The sequence below is a fragment of the Heptranchias perlo genome, chromosome 2 (assembly GCF_035084215.1).
Source record: "Heptranchias perlo isolate sHepPer1 chromosome 2, sHepPer1.hap1, whole genome shotgun sequence".
In the NCBI taxonomy this organism is placed as follows: Eukaryota; Metazoa; Chordata; class Chondrichthyes; order Hexanchiformes; family Hexanchidae; genus Heptranchias; species Heptranchias perlo.
Window position 1 is genome coordinate 23996232 of NC_090326.1, and position 15529 is coordinate 24011760.

Below are 15529 nucleotides of genomic sequence, written 5' to 3' on the forward strand. Positions count from 1 at the left end.
CCAGAGAAAGGGTTAAACAGAGGACATTTCTTTTGCTGTAGTTAGTTAATTCTACTTTATTTTATGCTGTTTAATTTGGTTTAAAAAAGCTGTCCATTGGTTAGAGTGGCATGTATTAAATGAGAGGACTGCAGCCGATGGTAGATGTACAGCACTCCATCCCTTGACACCACTGTGCAGTACAAATGACCCGAATCCAGAGACCCAATGGCATCGGAGGCTCAGGTATTGCGCCAGCTGGAGCCTGCTCACCAGTCAAAAGCAGGGGTTCTGATTCCTTCCCTTTTAGCAGTGGGAATGGCCTGTCACCAGGACTGACTGGGATAGACGGCAGGAGGAAAAGTAAATGGAAAGGGGCATGTGGAGGTCATGCATCACTCCCCAAGGACCAATTCATGTAACATCAAAGAGCCATTAGTCTGGGAGATCAACCTTGGTCAAGAGAGACCTGGAGCAGTGGTCAAAGGCAGCCCAACTCTGCATCTGTAATATGATGTGCACATCTTTATAAATATTATAGAACCGGTTTGATGCCCCTTAGTTGATTTATTTTACGTAGGCCCTTTAATTATGATTCTGAACTTAAATTGAATTTTACACACATGGAAAGAGAGGGATAATGGCTCGTGAGGCAGAAGCCATGTGAACTGTCATGGAATAACACGCCTTACTCTACAAATTTTTGAAGGTGTCAGGACAAATTGATAAGGCTGTTTGAGAAGCTTATGGAATCCTTTGCTTTATAAATAGAGGCATAGGGTACAAAAGCAAGGAAGTTATGCTAAACCTTCATAAATCACTGGTTAGGCCTCAGCTATTGTGGCCAATTCTGGGCACCACACTTTAGGAAGGATGTCAAGGCCTTAGAGAGGGTGCAGAGGAGATTTACCAGAATGATACCAGGGATGAGGGACTTCAGTTTTGTGGAGAGACTGGAGAAGCTGGGGTTGCTCTCCTTAGAACAGAGAAGGTTAAGGGGGGATTTAATAGAGATGATCAAAATTATGAGGGGTTTTGATAGAGTAAATAAGGAGAAACTGTTTCCACTGGCAGGAGGGTCGGTAACCAGAGGACACAGATTTAAGATAATTGGCAAAAAATCTCGGCGGGGGGAGATGAGAGAATTTTTTTTATGCAGCATGTTGTTATGATCTGGAATACACTACTCTGAAAGGGTGGTGGAAGCAGATTTAGTAATAACTTTAAAAACGGAATTAGATAAATACTTGAAAAGGAGAAAATTGCAGGGCTATGGAGAAAGAGCAGGGGGAGCGGGACTAATTGGATAGCTCTTTCAAAGTGCCAGCATGGTCACAATGGGCCGAATGGCCTCCTTCTGTTCTGTAAGATTCTATGAAATCCCGGGGTGTCGGATGCGCACATGCCTTGTGTAAAACATCCTGTTTTTCCGATTACATTGTCCTGCTGAGGCCAAGAAAAGCTTTTGACACCTTAACCCGTGTTTAGCTGGCTTCCTCTTCTATTATTTTTGATGGGGGGGGATATCAAATTGAGAAACTCTGTACAGATATTCCTAGCAGAGGAAATAAAATCATAGAAAGCACTCCAAACAATGGGGGTTATTTGGGCTTTGGGCGATAGTGTAAAACGGGTGGTATCAGATCAGCAGCCTGTAATATATCTCTCCCGATTTTCATTCATATTGACTTCAATGGAAATGGAAATCGGGAGAGATGTATAACTGGCGGCTGATCTACTATCACCCATTTTACATTATCGCCCAAAGTCAAAATTACCTCCTACGGGCTTACAACATGAAACCCCCTGTGGAAAAAGACAGCCATTCTTTGTAAGCTAAGTTTTCAGTTAAACCGAGCACCGTTCTCACCATGACTATGTCACATGCAGTCACTTCGGTGATGGGTTCTGAAGTGACTTAAACCATAAAGCTTTTCTTGCGAGTAATCCGAAAATCAGCTCTGCCAATCAATTTTTCAGAAGACACTAACCCCTTTAACAGTCCAGTCTCTCGTGAGATTCCGCCAATCTCGGATGGTGTTTTTGAGATATGTAAAGCCAGGTTTGAGTCTCACCTTTTCGATTCGTAGCCACTTACCAAGTGAAGCTTCTGCCAGAAATCCTGGTCCTCGGTCACGCCTCTAAGGCTGGGAGGTAGGTACCAAAAGCAGACGTTTGTATACTCCGGCTAAGGATACAACAAGGTGCGTACAAAATTATTACCTCACTCAGCAACACATGCAAGAATATTTGAACACATCATTCAAGCGTTTTTTTTGAAACCACACACAAGTGTCAGATATTCGATTCTGAAATTCCAGGGTGAGGTTAACGTTACGCGCTGGTCACTGAAGGGACGGGGTTATTCCTCTGACCTTCTGAGGGGATCAGCTGGGGGTCATCTTAACTCTGGGCGATGGTGTAAACTGGCCGAAGTTTAATTAGTTGCCCGTTACGCAATCAATGGAAAGAAAAAAATATCGAGCGTTGGGCCGGGGTTAGCAAGCACAGCTACTGATTCTATGCTGTAGGGCAGGAGTTAAAAAATGGCCAGAGCACAGCTGAAAATTTTTAACTTCTGGTCAGCTGATAGGGGAAATAAAAGTAAATCGCACTCTCAAGGTGGGGACGGTCTTTTGTGATTGGGGTTGATGCACATTGTTGAACCAGAAGAGAGAGAGCTTTACACTGCTTCTAGCCCCACTGTACATCATCTGTCAGTGCTTGATGCTCTCACTGGGTTTCCAAAGTGGAAGACTATTCCATTCCTTAGCACCTTGACGAACAAAGAATAAAAGGAACTCCCCTCACCAACAGAAAGTGCAACAAGCCGTATTCAATGGGCAAAGGCGGCTAGTTTGTTAAGATTTTGTAGAGTAGAAAATACATGCAGGTTTTGAAAGTTGCCATGGAGCTTAGAACTCAGGAGATTCAGAAATTATATCCTGGGAAGGAACCATCGTGATTTGCTGTTGGCTAAGCCCACATTTTATCTTCTTGTTAAAGATCCCTCTTCCTATGGATAGCATTATAAGTGGGCAAGTGATTTACAGTCATCCAAACACTAAGGGGGTCATTTTAATTTAATCCGCCCAGCATCGATGGAAAGTAAAACGGGCGGCTGACCCGATCCCGTCAGTTGCCCGCTGAGCGGGTTAGCTTGAAATGACCTCCCGAGAGTATATGGTAGTCTCAAACACACTTCCTTCCCTGTCTGAGCCTGAACGGTGTGGTCAGGGTCTTTGACTGTACCAAGCAATCACACCCAAAACCCAATCCGGTCACCAGTATTAGTCATTGGATGGTGCATGGGAGCAGGAGGCAGCTTTAATTCAGCTTCTCCTCCCCTCCTTCACCACACACACACACACCCTCGCCCCAGCTAGGGGACACTGAGGTCAACGATAGTGTTCTACAATTTACTCAGCTAAGATCAGGTAACTTCCCATGGGCCTGAGGATTGAATTCTGGGGCCTTCCTGACCTAAGAGAGGTCTTTAAGATTATGAAAGGGTTCGATAGGGTAGACGTAGAGAAGATGTTTCTACTTGTGGGGGAGACCAAAACTAGGTGTCATAAATATAAAATAGTCACTGATAAATCAAATTAGGAATTCAGGTGAAACTTCTTTACTCAGAGAGTGATTAGAATGTGGAACTCACTACCACAAGGAGTAGTTGAGGCGAAAAGCATAGATGCATTTAAGGGGTAGCTGGATAAACACACGAGGGAGAAAGGAATAGAAGGATATGTTGATGGAGTTACTTGAAGAGGGGTGGGAGGAGGCCCGTGTGGAGCATAAACACCGGCATGAGCCAGTTGGGCCCAATGGCCTGTTTCTGTGCTGTACATTCTGTGTAATTCTATACATAAGGCTCAGCACCGTGTTAGGTCCAGTGAAATCGCAGAAGCTTAAAATTTTCATAGTCCAGTGCGCAATGACTGGTGGGAGGGGTTCAGAAATAAAAGTGCTTCCAAGCGAGACGGATAACTGAGACCCACGTCGGCTACACGCCCTCTAACTGCCATGATTAGTTTAACAAAGCCGTCCAATTTTCACACACAGATTTAAATTTCATTCTGCTGTGTTCCAGATTTCAAGGAAATAGATAAATAGAAATCTAAAATCAAACAAATGGCTGACATCTTGCAGGAAACATCTTTTTATCTAACTGACAACAACAACTTGCATTTATATAGCGCCTTTAACATAGTAAAACGTCCCAAGGCACTTCACAGGAGCGATTATCAAACAAAATTTGACACCGAGCGATATAAGGAGATATTAGGACAGGTGACCAAAAGCTTGGTCAAAGAGGTAGGTTTAAAGGAGCAACTTAAAGGAGAGAGAGGTAGAAAGGTTTAGGGATTTTTAGACAATGCACATACGAACATACAAAAATAACAGGAAGGAAAAGACCAGATGGTCCATCAAACCTGCCCCCCACCATGATGGCCGGAGCATTGTGACTAAACACTCCCCCCACCCACCCCCACCGCATCATGTAATCTCCTGGAAGAGGCAAACCCAGGGACAATAAGGGAAAAAATACACTGGAACATTCCTCTCCGACCCCCCTCAAGCGATTGAAACCAGTCCAGGAGATCACATGGACCAAGTGTTATCTGTAAAGTCACTTATCTTCTATATGATGTGCTCTCTGCCCCAGTCAGGAACCGGTCCAGCTCCCTCCTGAAGGCAATACAGAGAGTCGGCACCCACCACACCAGCCGGGAACACATCCCAGAGACTCACTACTCTCTGAAAAGAAGAACTCCCTAACATCCAGTCTATTCCTACTCTTCCATAGTTTAAACTCATGTCCCCTGGACCTCCCCAATCTGCTAAACTGGAATAATCTCTCAATAGGGACACTATCCAGCCCTTTAATTATTTTATAGACCTCCATCAGGTCACCTCTAAGTCTATGCTGCTCTAAAGTAAATGGACCAAGGCCCTTGAGCCTCTAGTGAGCCAGTGACTCTCCTCGATTTCAGGCTGCCTTCTGATGGTCGGTGGTATAACAAGGTACAATTGCAGAGAATGGGAACTTGAGCAGTCACTCCCCCTCGGGGTTACTGGGAGGGGTGGGGGGCAGGAGACATCAAGGTCAAATATTGCTTACCTCCAAAATCAGCCTGAATTCCTTCCTCTTCTTAATCTCATCAGCCAAATACCTGCAATTAGAATCAAACGCTGTTTTACTCCATGGGTATCAAATTATAAGCATCAACTTATTGCCACTTTTATAAACTGTCCAAGACCATACACCACAGCAAGCTCGACAAGCCAGATACCAGGTCTAATGCTGCCTCTGTGAGTAGTATCATCAATGTATTGTACTTGATTTGCAAGGCAGAAATTCTGAAGAATTATAGGCTGAGTGATGCCAAAATACACTTGCATGTTCCAATCCATTCTGATCCAGCATAGGTCTTTCCTTAGCTCTCACTGTTCAAGGCTGGTGAGTGGTACATGAAGATTTATTGCAAGCAGTGCGAGAGCTATTACCACTTAGATTAAATTAGGGCAAAATGACATGCGCCTCAGATATATAGACCTATCACTTCTACGCTAGTACAGGTCTTGTTGTGTTATTCCCAATACCTACTGTATTTATCAAAACTAAGATTTTTTTTAAATGACCACGCAGAACCAGACGTGACCTGTGACCCCATCTCTGCCCTGCCGACTGCATTATTGCATTCACGTCTGTATCAAACTATGGAGTGGGGTCTTGTAGGGCTCCTTTCAAACTGTCTTGGAAGCAACCTGAGTAAATTGCAGGCACCAAAACAGCTGAAAGAGCTTTACTGTTGCAGCATAGATCAGCCAAATCAAGACTGAACCGGGGGAATGGCATCTATGTGTCACATATAATAATGCCCAGTGATTACAGCTGGTAGCCTGGCAATAAGAAAGAAAGAACGTGCATTTCTATAGCGTCTTTCAGGGCCTCAGGACGTCCCAAAGCGCTTTACAGCCAATGAAGTACATGTGAAGCGTAGTCACTGTTGTAATGTAAGAAACTCAGTAGCCAATTTGCGCACAGCAAGATCCCACAGACAACAACGTAATAATGACCAATTAATCTGTGGTTAGTGATGTTCGTTAAGGGATAAATATTGGCCAGGACACCAAATTCTCCTGCTCTTCGTCGAATAGTGCCGTGGAATCTTTTATGTCCACCTGAGAGGGCAGGTGGGGCCTCGGTTTAACATCTCATCCAAAAGACAGCACCTCTGACAGTGCAGCACTCCCTCAGTACTGCACTGCAGTATCAGCCTATATTATGTGCTCAAGTCTCTGGAGTGGGACTTGAACCCACGACCTTCTGACTCAGAAGCGAGAGTGCTACCACTGAGTCACAGCTGACAGCTAGCCTATCTATGCCGGATGAACTGCCAGTGTTGATTTGGGTATCTTATTTATATAGCCTTAAATCAAACTAAGAGCTCTCTCCCTCCTCCATTAAGATGCTCCTTAAAACCTACCTCTTTGACCAGGTTTTTGGTCACCTGTCCTAATATCTCCTTATATGGCTCCGCGTCAAATTTTGTTTGATAATCGCTCCTGTGAAGCGCCATGTTCTACTACTTTAAAGGCGTAGGCGTACCCCAGGCCCTTACTAATTCTAATGATGTTGGTCTCTGGACTGTGAGCTATTTTCACAGCTCACAGCTGCCACTTGTCAAAGATATGTGCTGTTCCTGTCATTTATCTCTGAGCCAGGTTCCAACCCATGACCGCTGAGTTCATGTATAGAATAAGTATGACTCTGTGTCAGGGTCCACGTAATGTACATTACAGTAATACATCAGCAGTTTGCATTTATATAGCGCCTTTAGTGTAGTAAAACATCCCAAGGCGCTTCAGAGGAGCGTTATCAAACAAGATTTGACACCGAGCCACATAAGGAGATATTAGGACAGGTCAAAGAGGTAGGTTTTAAGGAGCGTCTTAATGGAGGAGACCGAGGTCGAGAGGCGGAGGGGTATAGGGAGGGAATTCCAGAGCATAGGGCCTAGGCAGCTGAAGGCACGGCCGCCAATGGTGGGGCGAAGGAAATCGGGGATGCACAAGAGGCCAGATTTGGAGGAGAACAGAGATCTCGGAGGGTTGTAGGACTGTAGGGCTGGAGGAGGTCACAGAGATAGGGAGAGACGAGGCCATAGAGGGATTTGAAAACAAGGATAAGAATTTTAAAGTCGAGGCGTTGCTTGTACCTAGTTGCCAGATTGGGTGTTAAATATACCAAGCCATTGTCATATATCCATTCATTGTCACCAGTACAATTCTAATGTCCTAAACTGTAACTCTGCCTGTTGTGTCCTGTTTTCACATGATGCTACAAGATGATATTCACCCCAACATTCATACTTAAAGGCGCAATAGCATTTTTTAAAAAATATGTAGCGGAATAATAACAACAACTTTCATATAGCACCTTTAACGTAGTAAAACATCCCAAAGCGCTTCACAGGAGCGTAAATCAGACAAAATAAATTGACATCGAGCCAAAGAAGGAGGCATTAGGACAAGTGACCAAAAACTTGGTCAAAGAGGTAGGTTTTAAGGCAGGTCTTAACAACAGCAGAATGTGCCTGGTGAGGGTTTACAGCCATCTTGAGCATATCCCTGTGATATAATTCAGGATCAATGTGATCTCCTGGACTAGTTTTGATCATCTAAAAGGGGTCGGAGAGGAATTTTCCAGATTCTTTTACCCTAATTAGCCGGGTTTTTAAAAAATCTGTTTTCTTCCCTCTCCCAGGAGATTACATGTCTCTGGATGGGTGGGAAGTGTCTGTATCATGATGCATAAGGCATCTTAACTATATGGGACAGGCTAGATGGACCAGTTGGTCTTTTCCTGTCCAACATTTTCGCATGTTCCTGTTGAAAGTTATGCCGATTGCAATAATCCATTTACTGGTTACTTTACTTTCTGAAGAGTCAGCTTCACGGAGTTCGGGAGCTGGCTCATCCAACCATTCTCCCAAGTCACTTTGTAGCTGCAAAATATCCTGTTGGCCAGTTCAGTGATGATGTTTCTTTTATCAGATAACTGTGCAATGAAACAAAGAGGCTTCTTCTTTCAACTAATTCTGGAAAAAACACTTGCCAAGTTAGTTCTTGAAAATCTGTCGAACAAGATTGGTAGTTTTCGGAGTCTGGTTTCGACAGAGTCTATAATTAGGAATTTGGTGAGTGAGGGGATTCAGTGCAGTAAGGGGTGAGGTGCATTTGATCAGTCAGCAGAGAGGAGCGTACCGAGAGCGGAGAGGAGCGTACCGAGAGCGGAGAGGGGCGTACCGAGAGCGGAGAGGAGAGTACCGAGAGTGGAGAGGAGAGTACCGAGAGTGGAGAGGGGCGTACCGAGAGCGGAGAGGGGCGTACCGAGAGCGGAGAGGAGAGTACCGAGAGCGGAGAGGAGCGTACCGAGAGCGGAGAGGAGAGTACCGAGAGCGGAGAGGAGCGTACCGAGAGCGGAGAGGAGAGTACCGAGAGCGGAGAGGGGCGTACCGAGAGCGGAGAGGAGAGTACCGAGAGCGGAGAGGAGCGTACCGAGAGCGGAGAGGGGCGTACCGAGAGCGGAGAGGAGAGTACCTAGAGCGGAGAGGAGAGTACCGAGAGCGGAGAGGAGCGTACCGAGAGCGGACAGGAGCGTACCGAGAGCGGAGAGGAGCGTGCGGAGAGGAGCGTACCGAGAGCGGAGAGGAGCGTACCGAGAGCGGAGAGGAGCGTACCGAGAGCGGAGAGGAGCGTGCGGAGAGCGGAGAGGGGCGTGCGGAGAAGAGCGTACCGAGAGCCGAGAGGAGCGTACCAAGAGGAGCGTACCGAGAGCAGAGAGGAGCGTACCGAGAGCGGAGAGGAGCGTGCGGAGAGGAGCGTACCGAGAACGGAGAGGAGCGTGCGGAGAGCGGACAGGAGCGTACCGAGAGCCAAGAGGAGCGTGCGGAGGGGAGCGTACCGAGAGCGGAGAGGAGCGTACCGAGAGCGGAGAGGAGCGTGCGGAGAGGAGCGTACCGAGAGCGGAGAGGAGCGTACCGAGAGCGGAGAGGAGAGTACCGAGAGCGGAGAGGAGAGTACCGAGAGCGGAGAGGAGTGTACCGAGAGCGGAGAGGAGCGTGCGGAGAGGAGCGTACCGAGAGCGGAGAGGAGCGTACCGAGAGTGGAGAGGAGAGTACCGAGAGTGGAGAGGAGAGTACCGAGAGCGGAGAGGAGAGTACCGAGAGTGGAGAGGAGTGTACCGAGAGCGGAGAGGAGAGTACCGAGAGCGGAGAGGAGAGTACCGAGAGTGGAGAGGAGAGTACCGAGAGAGGAGAGGAGAGTACCGAGAGCGGAGAGGAGAGTACCGAGAGCGGAGAGGAGAGTACCGAGAGCGGAGAGGAGAGTACCGAGAGTGGAGAGGAGAGTACCGAGAGCGGAGAGGAGAGTACCGAGAGCGGAGAGGAGTGTACAGAGAGCGGAGAGGAGAGTACCGAGAGTGGAGAGGAGAGTACCGAGATAGGAGAGGAGAGTACCGAGAGCGGAGAGGAGAGTACCGAGAGCGGAGAGGAGAGTACCGAGAGCGGAGAGGAGAGTACCGAGAGCGGAGAGGAGAGTACCGAGAGCGGAGAGGAGAGTACCGAGAGTGGAGAGGAGAGTACCGAGAGTGGAGAGGAGAGTACCGGGAGCGGAGAGGAGCGTATCGAGAGCGGAGAGGAGAGTACCGGGAGCGGAGAGGAGCGTACCGAGAGCGGAGAGGAGTGTACCGAGAGTGGAGAGGAGAGTACCGAGAGCGGAGAGGAGAGTACCGAGAGCGGAGAGGAGAGTACCGAGAGTGGAGAGGAGAGTACCGAGAGTGGAGAGGAGAGTACCAAGAGTGGAGAGGAGAGTACCGAGAGTGGAGAGGAGAGTACCGAGAGTGGAGAGTACCGAGAGCGGAGAGGAGAGTACCGAGAGTGGAGAGGAGAGTACCGAGAGTGGAGAGGAGAGTACCGAGAGTGGAGAGGAGAGTACCGAGAGTGGAAAGGAGAGTACCGAGAGCGGAGAGGAGTGTACCGAGAGCGGAGAGGAGAGTACCGAGAGCGGAGAGGAGCGTACCGAGAGCGGAGAGGAGAGTACAGAGAGTGGAGAGGAGAGTACCGAGAGTGGAGAGGAGAGTACCGGGAGCGGAGAGGAGTGTACCGAGAGTGGAGAGGAGAGTACCGGGAGCGGAGAGGAGCGTACCGAGAGCGGAGAGGAGTGTACCGAGAGCGGAGAGGAGAGTACCGAGAGCGGAGAGGAGAGTACCGAGAGTGGAGAGGAGAGTACCGAGAGCGGAGAGGAGAGTACCGAGAGAGGAGAGGAGAGTACCGAGAGTGGAGAGGAGAGTACCGAGAGTGGAGAGGAGAGTACCGAGAGTGGAGAGGAGAGTACCGAGAGCGGAGAGGAGAGTACCGAGAGTGGAGAGGAGAGTACAGAGAGTGGAGAGGAGAGTACCGAGAGTGGAGAGGAGAGTACCGAGAGTGGAGAGGAGAGTACCGAGAGTGGAGAGTACCGAGAGCGGAGAGGAGAGTACCGAGAGCGGAGAGGAGAGTACCGAGAGTGGAGAGGAGAGTACCGAGAGTGGAGAGGAGCGTACCGAGAGTGGAGAGGAGAGTACCGAGAGCGGAGAGGAGAGTACCGAGAGAGGAGAGGAGAGTACAGAGAGCGGAGAGGAGAGTACCGAGAGTGGAGAGGAGAGTACCGAGAGTGGAGAGGAGAGTACCGAGAGTGGAGAGGAGAGTACAGAGAGTGGAGAGGAGAGTACCGAGAGCGGAGAGGAGAGTACCGAGAGTGGAGAGGAGAGTACCGAGAGTGGAGAGGAGAGTACAGAGAGCGGAGAGGAGAGTACCGAGAGTGGAGAGGGGCGTACCGAGAGTGGAGAGGAGAGTACCGAGAGCGGAGAGGAGAGTACCGAGAGTGGAGAGGGGCGTACAGAGAGTGGAGAGGAGAGTACCGAGAGCGGAGAGGAGAGTACCGAGAGTGGAGAGGAGTGTACCGAGAGAGGAGAGGAGAGTACCGAGAGTGGAGAGGAGAGTACCGAGAGTGGAGAGGAGAGGACCGAGAGCGGAGAGGAGAGTACCGAGAGTGGAGAGGAGAGTACCGAGAGTGGAGAGGAGAGTACCGAGAGTCGAGAGGAGAGTACCGAGAGCGGAGAGGAGAGTACCGAGAGTGGAGAGGAGAGTACAGAGAGCGGAGAGGAGAGTACCGAGAGTGGAGAGGGGCGTACCGAGAGCGGAGAGGAGAGTACCGAGAGTGGAGAGGAGTGTACCGAGAGTGGAGAGGAGAGTACCGAGAGTGGAGAGGAGAGTACCGAGAGTGGAGAGGAGAGTACCGAGAGTGGAGAGGAGAGTACCGAGAGTGGAGAGGAGAGTACCGAGAGCGGAGAGGAGAGTACCGAGAGCGGAGAGGAGAGTACCGAGAGTGGAGAGGAGAGTACCGAGAGTGGAGAGGAGAGTACCGAGAGCGGAGAGGAGTGTACCGAGAGTGGAGAGGAGTGTACCGAGAGTGGAGAGGAGAGTACCGAGAGTGGAGAGGAGAGTACAGAGAGTGGAGAGGAGAGTACCGAGAGTGGAGAGGAGAGTACCGAGAGTGGAGAGGAGAGTACAGAGAGTGGAGAGGAGAGTACCGAGAGCGGAGAGGAGAGTACCGAGAGTGGAGAGGAGAGTACCGAGAGCGGAGAGGAGAGTATCGAGAGTGGAGAGGAGTGTACCGAGAGTGGAGAGGGGCGTACCGAGAGCGGAGAGGAGAGTACCGAGAGCGGAGAGGAGAGTACCGAGAGCGGAGAGGAGAGTACCGAGAGCGGAGAGGAGAGTACCGAGAGTGGAGAGGAGAGTACAGAGAGTGGAGAGGAGAGTACCGAGAGTGGAGAGGAGATTACCGAGAGTGGAGAGGAGAGTACCGAGAGTGGAGAGGAGAGTACAGAGAGTGGAGAGGAGAGTACCGAGAGTGGAGAGGAGAGTACCGAGAGTGGAGAGGAGAGTACCGAGAGCGGAGAGGAGAGTACCGAGAGTGGAGAGGAGAGTACAGAGAGTGGAGAGGAGAGTACCGAGAGTGGAGAGGAGAGTATCGAGAGTGGAGAGGAGAGTACCGAGAGCGGAGAGGGGCGTACCGAGAGCGGAGAGGAGAGTACCGAGAGCGGAGAGGAGAGTACCGAGAGCGGAGAGGAGAGTACCGAGAGTGGAGAGGAGAGTACCGAGAGTGGAGAGGAGAGTACAGAGAGTGGAGAGGAGAGTACAGAGAGTGGAGAGGAGAGTACCGAGAGCGGAGAGGAGAGTACAGAGAGTGGAGAGGAGAGTACCGAGAGTGGAGAGGAGAGTACCGAGAGCGGAGAGGAGAGTACCGAGAGTGGAGAGGAGAGTACCGAGAGAGGAGAGGAGAGTACCGAGAGTGGAGAGGAGAGTACCGAGAGTGGAGAGGAGAGTACTGAGAGCGGAGAGGAGAGTACCGAGAGTGGAGAGGAGAGTACCGAGAGTGGAGAGGAGAGTACCGAGAGCGGAGAGGAGAGTACCGAGAGCGGAGAGGAGAGTACCGAGAGCGGAGAGGAGAGTACCGAGAGTGGAGAGGAGAGTACCGAGAGCGGAGAGGAGAGTACCGAGAGAGGAGAGGAGAGTACAGAGAGTGGAGAGGAGAGTACCGAGAGTGGAGAGGAGAGTACAGAGAGTGGAGAGGAGAGTACAGAGAGTGGAGAGGAGAGTACCGAGAGCGGAGAGGAGAGTACCGAGAGTGGAGAGGGGCGTACCGAGAGTGGAGAGGAGAGTACCGAGAGTGGAGAGGAGAGTACCGAGAGTGGAGAGGAGAGTACCGAGAGCGGAGAGGAGAGTACCGAGAGTGGAGAGGAGAGTACCGAGAGCGGAGAGGAGAGTACCGAGAGTGGAGAGGAGAGTACCGAGAGCGGAGAGGAGAGTACCGAGAGCGGAGAGGGGCGTACCGAGAGCGGAGAGGAGAGTACCGAGAGTGGAGAGGAGAGTACCGAGAGTGGAGAGGAGAGTACCGAGAGTGGAGAGGAGAGTACCGAGAGCGGAGAGGAGAGTACAGAGAGTGGAGAGGAGAGTACCGAGAGCGGAGAGGAGAGTACCGAGAGTGGAGAGGAGAGTACCGAGAGTGGAGAGGAGAGTACCGAGAGTGGAGAGGAGAGTACCGAGAGCGGAGAGGGGCGTACCGAGAGCGGAGAGGAGAGTACCGAGAGTGGAGAGGAGAGTACCGAGAGTGGAGAGGAGAGTACCGAGAGTGGAGAGGAGAGTACCGAGAGTGGAGAGGAGAGTACAGAGAGTGGAGAGGAGAGTACTGAGAGTGGAGAGGAGAGTACCGAGAGTGGAGAGGAGAGTACAGAGAGTGGAGAGGAGAGTACAGAGAGTGGAGAGGAGAGTACCGAGAGCGGAGAGGAGTGTACCGAGAGCGGAGAGGAGAGTACCGAGAGTGGAGAGGAGAGTACCGAGAGTGGAGAGGAGAGTACCGAGAGTGGAGAGGAGAGTACCGAGAGTGGAGAGGAGAGTACCGAGAGTGGAGAGGAGAGTACCGAGAGTGGAGAGGAGAGTACAGAGAGTGGAGAGGAGAGTACCGAGAGCGGAGAGGAGAGTACCGAGAGTGGAGAGGAGAGTACCGAGAGTGGAGAGGAGAGTACCGAGAGCGGAGAGGAGAGTACCGAGAGCGGAGAGGGGCGTACCGAGAGCGGAGAGGAGAGTACCGAGAGCGGAGAGGAGAGTACCGAGAGTGGAGAGGAGAGTACCGAGAGCGGAGAGGAGAGTACCGAGAGTGGAGAGGAGAGTACCGAGAGTGGAGAGGAGAGTACAGAGAGCGGAGAGGAGAGTACCGAGAGCGGAGAGGAGAGTACAGAGAGCGGAGAGGAGAGTACCGAGAGCGGAGAGGAGCGTACCGAGAGCGGAGAGGAGAGTACCGAGAGCGGAGAGGAGAGTACCGAGAGTGGAGAGGAGAGTACCGAGAGCGGAGAGGAGAGTACCGAGAGTGGAGAGGAGTGTACCGAGAGTGGAGAGGAGAGTACCGAGAGTGGAGAGGAGAGTACCGAGAGCGGAGAGGAGAGTACCGAGAGTGGAGAGGAGAGTACCGAGAGCGGAGAGGAGAGTACCGAGAGTGGAGAGGAGTGTACCGAGAGTGGAGAGGAGAGTACCGAGAGTGGAGAGGAGAGTACCGAGAGCGGAGAGGAGAGTACCGACAGCGGAGAGGAGAGTACCGAGAGTGGAGAGGAGAGTACCGAGAGTGGAGAGGAGAGTACCGAGAGCGGAGAGGAGTGTACCGAGAGCGGAGAGGAGAGTACCGAGAGCGGAGAGGAGAGTACCGAGAGCGGAGAGGAGCGTACCGAGAGTGGAGAGGAGAGTACCGAGAGTGGAGAGGAGAGTACCGAGAGTGGAGAGGAGAGTACCGAGAGCGGAGAGGAGAGTACCGAGAGCGGAGAGGAGAGTACCGAGAGTGGAGAGGAGAGTACCGAGAGTGGAGAGGAGAGTACCGAGAGTGGAGAGGAGAGTACCGAGAGTGGAGAGGAGCGTACCGAGAGTGGAGAGGAGAGTACAGAGAGCGGAGAGGAGAGTACCGAGAGCGGAGAGGAGAGTACCGAGAGTGGAGAGGAGAGTACCGAGAGCGGAGAGGAGAGTACCGAGAGTGGAGAGGAGAGTACCGAGAGCGGAGAGGAGAGTACCGAGAGTGGAGAGGAGTGTACCGAGAGTGGAGAGGAGAGTACAGAGAGCGGAGAGGAGAGTACCGAGAGCGGAGAGGAGCGTACCGAGAGTGGAGAGGAGAGTACCGAGAGCGGAGAGGAGCGTACCGAGAGTGGAGAGGAGAGTACAGAGAGCGGAGAGGAGAGTACCGAGAGCGGAGAGGAGCGTACCGAGAGTGGAGAGGAGAGTACCGAGAGCGGAGAGGAGAGTACCGAGAGTGGAGAGGAGAGTACCGAGAGCGGAGAGGAGAGTACCGAGAGTGGAGAGGAGTGTACCGAGAGTGGAGAGGAGAGTACCGAGAGTGGAGAGGAGAGTACCGAGAGCGGAGAGGAGAGTACCGAGAGCGGAGAGGAGAGTACCGAGAGCGGAGAGGAGCGTACCGAGAGTGGAGAGGAGAGTACCGAGAGCGGAGAGGAGAGTACCGAGAGCGGAGAGGAGAGTACCGAGAGCGGAGAGGAGAGTACCGAGAGTGGAGAGGAGAGTACCGAGAGTGGAGAGGAGAGTACCGAGAGTGGAGAGGAGAGTACCGAGAGTGGAGAGGAGAGTACCGAGAGCGGAGAGGAGAGTACCGAGAGTGGAGAGGAGAGTACCGAGAGTGGAGAGGAGAGTACTGAGAGTGGAGAGGAGTGTACCGAGAGCGGAGAGGAGAGTACAGAGAGTGGAGAGGAGAGTACCGAGAGCGGAGAGGAGAGTACCGAGAGCGGAGAGGAGAGTACCGAGAGTGGAGAGGAGCGTACCGAGAGTGGAGAGGAGAGTACCGAGAGTGGAGAGGAGCGTACCGAGAGTGGAGAGGAGAGTACCGAGAGTGGAGAGGAGAGTACAAAGAGCGGAGAGGAGAGTACCGAGAGCGGAGAGGAGAGTACAGAGAG

The 15529-nt window shown here is 51.5% G+C and overlaps 1 protein-coding gene across 2 annotated transcripts in view; it reads right to left on the bottom strand.

Annotated features, from left to right (window-relative positions):
- Positions 1 to 15529, bottom strand: part of LOC137335782 (acidic amino acid decarboxylase GADL1-like) — a 138235-nt gene that overhangs the window by 25438 nt on the left and 97268 nt on the right. For both annotated transcript variants that reach the window (XM_068001178.1, XM_068001188.1), the window contains 2 exons: positions 5105 to 5156; positions 2078 to 2167 (listed from right to left, as the gene is read on the bottom strand). In XM_068001178.1, the coding sequence (XP_067857279.1) occupies positions 2078 to 2167; positions 5105 to 5156 (142 nt within the window). The remainder of the gene's footprint in view (positions 1 to 2077; positions 2168 to 5104; positions 5157 to 15529) is intronic.